We start from the raw sequence: 8,771 nt of genomic DNA on the forward strand, positions 1-8,771 counted from the left end.
GCTCGCGCCAGGAGCCGCGCGCCGCCCCGCCCGCTTACCTGCGGCAGAGGTCACTGCGAGCCCGAAAAGGAACCACAGCCGCGGCTCCATGAACCCCGATCGGCCGCGGGAGCACCAGGCCGGAGGACGAACGCCTGTGGCCGTGAAAGGGGTCTCGTGCCGGGCACGGCGGGCCTCGCCCTCCGGCTAGGCGGTCTTCGAGGCCGGCCGCTGGCTGGCTGCGTCCCGGGCTGCGGCCAGGAGTTGGCTGCGACGGTCTCGAACTTCAGAGCGCGCTACCCATCCCGGCGCAGGGCTGGCCGGCTGTGGGCTCCGGCTCTTCTGCTTCCCGCACCACCCCCCTCGCCTCCCCGCCCCCCGGAGGGGCTGGAGCTGCCGCGCAGGGCCTTTGAACCCGGGGCGCACGGGGGTCGCCTCGCAGGCGCGGGGGAGCCGGCCAGGCGCAGGGCCGGGTGCGATGAGTGGGGGCCGGGACAGCTGCCGGAAGGCCACACTCACACGCGCGCACACACTCGCATACACACGCGCGCACTCACGCTCACGCGCCCACCCCGCCGCGTCGCTGCCCGGACCCTGCAGCTCCCACCGCAGCTCAGTGGGAGAGAGAAAAGGCTGCGCCTGAATCCGATCTCTTATCTCTGGGGCTCTGGAAAGCAGCATTTCTCACCGTTCACCTAATGACACCTTACCCTTGCACAGACCTGCCTGCCAAGGCCCTGGGCGTACTTTACACTCGTGACTCACGGGCACAGGCAGCGTCTGCCCGCCTCTCCCGGGAGCTTAGAGCTGGTGGGTTTGGGCAGCAATCAGGGGCAAGGTCAACCAAGAAGTGCAGCTAGCGGTCCTGGGGTGTCCGTGACTTGCGCACAGCCCCCTGCACTGGGGAGGTGGCTTCGGTGAGAAGCAGGTTCCTCTCCCAGTCGTGGTCCTCCCACCCCACGTGCGGGAGGCGCTCCTAGCTCACCTGAGACTGGCCTCCTGCCCTGAGCACCACAGGAGAGAGGGTCGGTTAATTTCCTTGTTAGACACCCCGTTTGCTGAGAACTGTGCCTGGGCACAGGAAGTACTCAAGAAAGATTTGTCGATGAATGAAAGAATGAATGAATAAATGCTTCCCATGGACTCCGCCCTGGACTGCTGACCTCTGAGCACACCAAGAAGCCCTTAGAGCCCCTCCCTGGCCAGAGTTCCCCGACCAGAGGGAAGGATGCAAAGAGAGGCAGTGCTCCAGGTGGCATCGGGCACTTCCCTCTTGGCCACTGCCTACCCCATCAGCTTGGACTGGATTGGAGTTGGCGTTCCCTGAAAACCCCAGGCAGGGCAGGGAGTCACAGGCCACACAGAGGAAGATAAACAGGTCTGAGGCCCTGGAGTCGCTCCTCATGTCGCAGGGTACTTGTGGTGACTTGAACATGTCCACCAGTCCTTTGACACTCCTCCCACAAAAGACACAGTCGAGTACCACCCCACTCCCCTTCAGCCTGAATGACCCACTTGGAAAAAATAGAAGGCAGCAGAAGTGACATGAGTGCCTTTGGAGGCAAAGTCATAAAAGGTGGCACAACTCCCACATGCCTCTCTCCCTTGGGATCCTGGTCCTCTGGACACAGCTACCATGCTGGGAGGAAGGCCAAGCAAGCCCACAGAGAGAAACTGAGGCCTCGCAGACAACAGTCCATGCCAACCACTGTGTGAATGAATGAGCCTTGAGGTGACTGGAGCCCCCAGCCTTGAAGACTTCCAACCGAGGACTAGCCATCTCCGCTCTGTGTCCTGTCTGAATTCGGACCCACAGAGCCCATGGGCATAAGAAATGGTTGTTCTACACCACTCTGCTTTGGGCAATTTGTTATAGAGCTGTAGTAACTAGAAAGGTACCCGAGTCCCCAGAATTGAGCTGAGGCTTAAATTTCCCCATCACCTCCAGCCCCCTTCCATCCTACCCAGTCCCTGAGTCCAAGTCAAGGTGCGGAGAGGGAAAGATAACATCTTTTAAGGTCATTTGTCACCAAACAGGACAAATACTCTACAGGGGCCTCTTCCTCATTTTCTGTGTTGCATGTTTTGAAAATTAGAAAAGTCCAAGACTAGAATTACCTTCTGCTCCTGCCGGGCTAGAATCTGGATCGCTTTGTTATCATCTCTCTCCTTGGACTTAAAATATTCATCGCCTACAAAATGAAAAAATCCTGGATTGGGGGATGGCTGGAGAAATAGAAAATACAGTATACTAACCAGCTAAAAAGAGAAAAGGGGTAGAGGGCAGTTTCCTGGTATATTCAGACACAAAAGATGTCAGAGCTCTTGGACCACTCAGTGAGTCTGCAGCCTTCCACAGCTTGGACTAAAACCTGCCCCACCCGGATGAGCCTGCAAGGCACGCGTAGCTACGGAATACCAGCATGGCACTGGCCCGTCCTCAGAGTCTTCTAATCTAGCTGAGAGAAGGAGAGTATGGTCAGCTGGAGAGTCAGAAGAGTGAGAACTTTAACTGGTCCTTCCAGCGACCTGAGGACCATGATGGAGGTGTACCTGCCACGACACTCAACAGCAGCCACGTACAGGTGAGAAAGGTCTCCCCTTTTCCACTCCTTCAGTCCTTCTGACTGCGCCCAGGAGGCTTCTCAGTTGGATGTGTCTTTAACGTTCTAAAAATCTAACATTTTTGTGCTTAGAGCCTCGAGCAGGCCACAGAATCTAGCTAGGATTTTTTCTCATTTTTTTGTGGCTGTTGTGCTAAAATATGTATAATGTAAAATCTACCATCTTAACCGTTTTTCAGTGCACAGTTCAGTGGCATTAAATCCACTCATAATGTTGGGCAACCATCACTAACACCCATTTCCATAACTCTTTTCATCTCGTTAAAGTGAAGTGCTATACCCGTGAGACATTAACTCGTCATCCTTCCCTCCCCGGCCCCTGGCAACCACCATTCTACTTCAATCTGTCTCTGATTTTGACTACCCTAAGTACCTCATGTAAGTGGAATCATACGGGGTTTGTCCTTTTGCGACCGGCTTATTTCACGTAATATAATGTCTTCAACATTCATCCATGTGTCGGAATTTCCTTCCCTTTTAAGGCTGAATAATATTCCATCATATAGATAGACTACACTTTGCTTATCCATGCATCTGTTAATAGACACTTGGGTTGCTTCCATGTTTTAGCCAACGTGAATAAAGCTTCTTTGAACATGAGTGTACAAATACCTCTTTGAGACTCTGCTTTCAGTTGTTTTGGGTGTATACCCAAAGGTAGAACTGCTGGGTCATTAGGTAATTCCACTTTTAATTTTTTGAGTAACTACCATACCATTTTCCACAGTAGCTATACCATCTTAGATTCCCACTAACAATGCATAGGAGTTCCAATTTTTTCGTACTCTCCCCAACATTTGCTATTTTCTGGGTTTGTTTTTTTTTTTAATAGTAGCCATCCTAATGGGTATCTCATTGTAGTTTTGATTTGCATTTCTCTAATGCTTATTGATGTTGAGCATCTTTTTGTGTGCTTATTGGCTATTTGTATATGTCTTCTTTGGAGAAATGTTCATTCAAGTACTATGCCCATCTTTTTTTTCTTTTTGCCACAGCACGTGGCATGCAGGACCTTAGTTCCCCTACCAGGGGTCGAACCTGCGCCCCCTGCAGTGGAAGCGCAGATTCTTAACCACTGGACTTCCAGGGAAGTCCCCTATGCCCTTTTTTTTTTTTTGCGGTACGCGGGCCTCTTACTGTCGTGGACTCTCCCGTTGCGGAGCACAGGCTCCGGACGCGCAGGCTCAGCGGCCATGGCTCACGGGCCCAGCCGCTCCGTGGCATGTGTGATCCTCCCGGACCGGGGCACGAACCCGTGTCCCCTGCATCGGCAGGTGGACTCTCAACCACTGTGCCACCAGGGAAGCCCTGCCTATGCCCACTTTTTAATTGGATTGTTTGGGGGGTTTTGTTGTTCCACTTAGGACTTTGTAACATCGTTTTCATTGCATTTAAATTTATATTTATCTTTCACTTATGGCATGTGTGGTAATAATATAAATTCCTTTCTAAATTAATTTAAGTTTTAAAAATGGAGATGAGCTGGAGAAGCTGGGTTGTGTCCTGATTTGAGCCACTGGATCCAACTGGGCCTGAAATCCACACTCTCCCTGTACTTTTCATTTGTAAAAGCTCATAGTTTCTAGATTTTTAAAGTTGATTCCGCATTCTGTCGCTTTCACCTGAAAAAAAATCCTGGCTGGGGCACTACCCGTCTTCCTGGGCTCCAGGCTATGCAGTATGCGAAGGAAACAAACATACAATTCACAAGCTGGTGGTGAGGGTTTTAATCATTGTTTTGACCTATGATAGCACAATTTGTACTATCATTATCCTCATTTTACAGATGAAAAAATGAAGGCTCAGAAAGGTTAAAGTGAATGTTCTACAATCACACAGCTGTTAGGTGACAGAGTCAGTATTCAAATTCAGTTCTATCCAATATCAGGGACACAGTTCCTAACCCTTAGGCAGCGCGGCTTCTAGATCTCATACCCTGTGTTTATAATCACACCCATTTTCCTCCATGTGTCATCGACGAGTCATTGCTTCTCCATTTGTCTTGTTTCTTTATTCCCATAATCTCTGATGAAAGGTCACGGGAAGGAATGGAGACGGCTCGCCTCCCCCGCAGAGGACACTGAGGAAGGGTCCTTCTCCCCCTCTCGAGTCTCCATCCCTCCTTAGTCACCCTTTGCTGTCTCTGCCATCAAATGCCCCCCTAAGAGAAGGGATATATCAGGACACTTGTGCGACTCAGCCAACTGCATGGCTAGGGTCCTCCTGTTTAGTTTTCGTTAACATTTTCCAAGCTGGTAGATGCGTGGATGTATCTTTGAGACTGTACCTCTCGCTTAAATTTTGACTAGACATCCAGCTGTTAAGAATATTGTGATTTATCTAGCTAAGCATCCCCTCAAGATGCCTCTTCATGTGCTTTATGACTCTTTTGAAGATTGTTTTCCCTTAAAATGAGGGGATTTAAGTGAGAGTAACATAATACGTTATGTAGTTTTCCACTATCCTGGAGTTTCTTCCTCTCGCCTGGCCTCATCAGTGGAAACCCTGAACTTGCCCAGAAATCAGATAATTAAGTGCTTTTCCACGCTGCCCAAGTCTTAGCTGTGCACCTCCCCATCTTCCTGTGGTCACTGGGATCCACTGGAGGAGATACCAGGCTCCAAATTCCTTGTTTTAAAAGCGACATAAATTGTTTCTCAAGTTCTCAGTGAAATAGAATTACCACAGTGCATTCCAAACTTCAGCCCTGCCAATTCCATGTGCTCAAGGGCTAAAAGAAATTAGTCGATCCCCCAAAGAAATCTGACAGCGAGTCTAAAAAAATTTGTTTAAAAGAGTTCTTTCCTGTGTTTTCTGTTATGGATGCTTGCTATTGCTGTCCCTTGGCCATCCCGTTCCTCCAGCTCTGGTTCGGACTACATCTTCCCCTGGAAAACAGCTTCTCCACACACTATACGGTTTGGGTGGGGCTGCAAGACCAGGCTTGTGTCTCTGGATTATCCAATCAGAGCATAACATCATATTTGAGAAAGGCAGGCCTCCAGAATTGTAAGATAATAAACTTGCTTTGTTTTAAGCCACTATGTTTGTGGTCATTTGTTACAGCAAGAGGAAATGAACACAATCTTGAATACAGTGATTGGTTCAGATATAAGCCCGTGAGCTAAGCCCAGCCCTATCAGAGCCAATGGGATTCAGTTCTGGGACTTTGAGTGGGACACTCTTCTCTTTTTCCACGGAGGTGCTGAAAGGGCCAGATGGAAGCTTAGAGGTGCTGGCAGCCATCTTGTCACCATGAGGGAAAAAAAGTCTGTCCAAGAATGGAGCCAATATGGAAAGAGCAGAAGTACAAAGTGGAAGTAGGGAGATGAGACTAAGTCTTGAGCCCCGGATCCAACACGGTACACTAGACTTTTCACCTACATCAGCCACTACATTCCCATCTTTGTTTAAGCCAGTTCAAATTAGGTTTCTGCCACTGGCAGTCAAATTCATACTGATATATTTGGTCTTAACTCATTGTGAAATGGGAGTCAGTTGTCAAGACAACTGATGCAGGGGTGAGGCATCAGTGGGTAGCAACTGGCGGTAGATGTGGCTACTGGTGGTTGCCTCAGACAGAGTAGCAAGACGTCATGCTGGTTGACTTGGCTGGGGATGAGAAGGGCTACCAAAATAAATATTTTAAACTTTTTAGAACATCTGAGGTTCCATACTTCCAGCAGGTGAAAGACATGAGTGCCTGTTCTAAAACCATTTCTTGTGGTAGCAGGAACTACACAGGAGGGGCTGGGAGAGCTAGCTGAACCGTGAAGCAGCATGTTATACAACCATCAGATGCAGTGCCAGCCCAGAGCCTCGTGGTTGCCTGTCACAAGCATCAAACCATAGAGAGACCGTTGCCTGATGGAAGGGCACAGAGACTCCACCTTTTCCAGCCTCAGCCCTTGGCAGAAGCAGATTTAGTTTGGGAATCTCTGGTCTACATTTCAGTGTCTGTTTTCCTTCAGCAATGTCTCCAACTCATACCTTTCCCACCCCCTCCTAAGAGCCTCCACCCAGACCACTGTCTCACATACCCACTCTCAACTTACCTCCAATGCTTTACCTAAAGGTGGGAATTTCAGGCATCCCAGCAGATTAATGGGCGAGATACTTTTGAACAAGTTAAGTCAACATGCCACAAACACACCTGCCCCTTTTACCTGCCTTGAAGTAGCCTTGACTTTTATCAGAGGAATTTCTCACAAACTGTAGCCGTCTAAAGCTCACAGAGGGGTAAGTTCCCATGTCCACCAAAGGCAACCAATCACTGCATTTGGGAAGCTTGATTCCAGCAGCTGTCAGACGCCTCGATCTGTATGCGGAATAAAAATATTCGCAAAACTTTCCTCCATTCCCTTCACCTCACGGCACGAATCCTGCCCAAAGCCGCTTTAAAGCCCAAATGTTGCCCCTTCTAGAAAGTTCTACCTGATTTGCGTGTTTAAAGGGAATACCTTCTGAATCTCTTAGAGCTGCTGAAACATTTAGACCTGCAGTCAAGCCAAATGGTAACACTTGCGGGTCTTGGAACTGAACGGCACCTAGCTGAAATCCTGACGCCCCCTAACCTTGCCTGGCTGTGTGACCTTGGCCAGGTCACTCCACCTCTCTGAGTCTCAGCTTCCTCATCTTTGAAATGGGGATAAAAGTAGTAGTCCTCTAGTAGGGTTGCTCTATGGATTCAATGAGAGACTATAGGTAAAGCATTGAATATAGGGCCTGGCACAAAATAAATAAGCATTTCACACATGTTATCCAGCTGTGGTAGCAGCTGTAATAATTACCGCTGTGTGCAGCCTTTACCAATCGACTGGAAGTCCTCTGAGGGTGGCGTTTTCATTGCCTAGCGACGCAATATAGTATGTGTAGTAACTGTAGCAATCGGTCCGGGAAGCGCTCATTGGCTAAGCAGCTCTGCAATCGCACCGACCTCACTCATCCATCCAGTGGTCATCTGACCGCTGGGGGGCCAGGGTGACCCTCACTGAGACAACAAAAATGACTCAGCTCTGCTCGCGTGATTCTCACCCTCCAGCAGCCCAGCCCAGCCACGTCCTTCCTATGGCAGTAGAAGGGGCTCCAGAGAGAGAAAACCCGATGCGCTGACCCTTCTCAAGCCTCTGTTGTTGGCACATCTGTGAGCATCTCATTGGCCAAAGCCACTCCCTTGGCAAGCCCAAGACCGGGGAGGACACTACAAGGTTACAGGGTCAAGGGCATGGTAAGGGAGGCATGAAGAATTGGACCCCTTAGCAACCAACCACAGGCAGGAACTTAAATCCTCCAACACGCCTAAAATGGTAGGTAAAATTGACCCTGAGAAATCTGCAAAAGTCGGCTGAGTCGGACACGACCTTGGGCTCCAAACCTAAGTTGCCAATGTTGTCAAACATCAGAATTGGCGATTACAAATAGAGGAATTTACAGACTACAGGTGATTCACTGTTACTGAAGTTTGGGGTTTTTTTTCCTCCAAACAGCTAGCTTTACTTCCTTAGATGGAAATCTTTAAACTTTTGTTCCCAGGGCCAGAGAAAAAAAAAGATCTATTCCATTTGCCTAAGTTCCCTTGTGTGTCAAGCACTTTTCTCCTCATCTAAGTCTCCTGTACACCTGGGGAACCGTCCAAACTTCCAAGAGAAGTAAGGAAACGAAGGGTGAGAGGGACATGAAAACAAATGGGAGGAAGAGGAAGTTAAATCTTTAAACTTTTGTTCCCAGGGCCAGAGAAAAAAAAAGATCTATTCCATTTGCCTAAGTTCCCTTGTGTGTCAAGCACTTTTCTCCTCATCTAAGTCTCCTGTACACCTGGGGAACCGTCCAAACTTCCAAGAGAAGTAAGGAAACGAAGGGTGAGAGGGACATGACAGCTGGACACCAGTTAAACAAAAGAGTAATGAACTGAGTCTGGAAGTCATAACTCAAGTTCAGAAATCCAGAGAGGCCAGGATTTAACCTGATACCTTCTCAGAGATGAAGAGCTCTGAGACGCAGCAAACTCTCCGGCCGGGACGTGGTGATGAATTGGGGGAGGAAATGGAAACAGTTTGCTTTTTCTAACCTTAGGATTAAACTCTTAGTTCCCAGAGATGTCCACGGGTGTCACAGTGAAAGCGAATTTAAAAGGGTCCTAAGTGTGTTCCTTTATTCATTCAACAACCG

At 49.0% G+C, this 8,771-nt stretch overlaps 1 protein-coding gene across 6 annotated transcripts in view; it reads right to left on the minus strand.

Moving 5' to 3' along the window:
• The window catches only part of ZNF831 (zinc finger protein 831), a 166,680-nt gene that overhangs the window by 22,124 nt on the left and 135,785 nt on the right, over positions 1–8,771 (minus strand). Inside the window, exon 5 of one of the 6 annotated variants that reach the window (XM_024750247.1) lies at positions 100–2,171. The exons of 3 other annotated variants lie outside the window; for them this stretch is intronic. In XM_024750247.1, coding sequence (XP_024606015.1) covers positions 2,044–2,171 — 128 coding nt within the window. In that variant the 3' untranslated portion in view covers positions 100–2,043. Of the gene's footprint in view, positions 1–99; positions 2,172–6,760; positions 6,922–8,771 lie in introns of those variants that run through there. 2 more of the 6 variants (XR_003003807.1, XM_024750251.1) reach the window with 2 other exon arrangements.

This window comes from Neophocaena asiaeorientalis, unplaced genomic scaffold (genome assembly GCF_003031525.2).
Source record: "Neophocaena asiaeorientalis asiaeorientalis breed wild unplaced genomic scaffold, Neophocaena_asiaeorientalis_V1.1 scaffold606, whole genome shotgun sequence".
NCBI classification, from domain to species: Eukaryota; Metazoa; Chordata; class Mammalia; order Artiodactyla; family Phocoenidae; genus Neophocaena; species Neophocaena asiaeorientalis.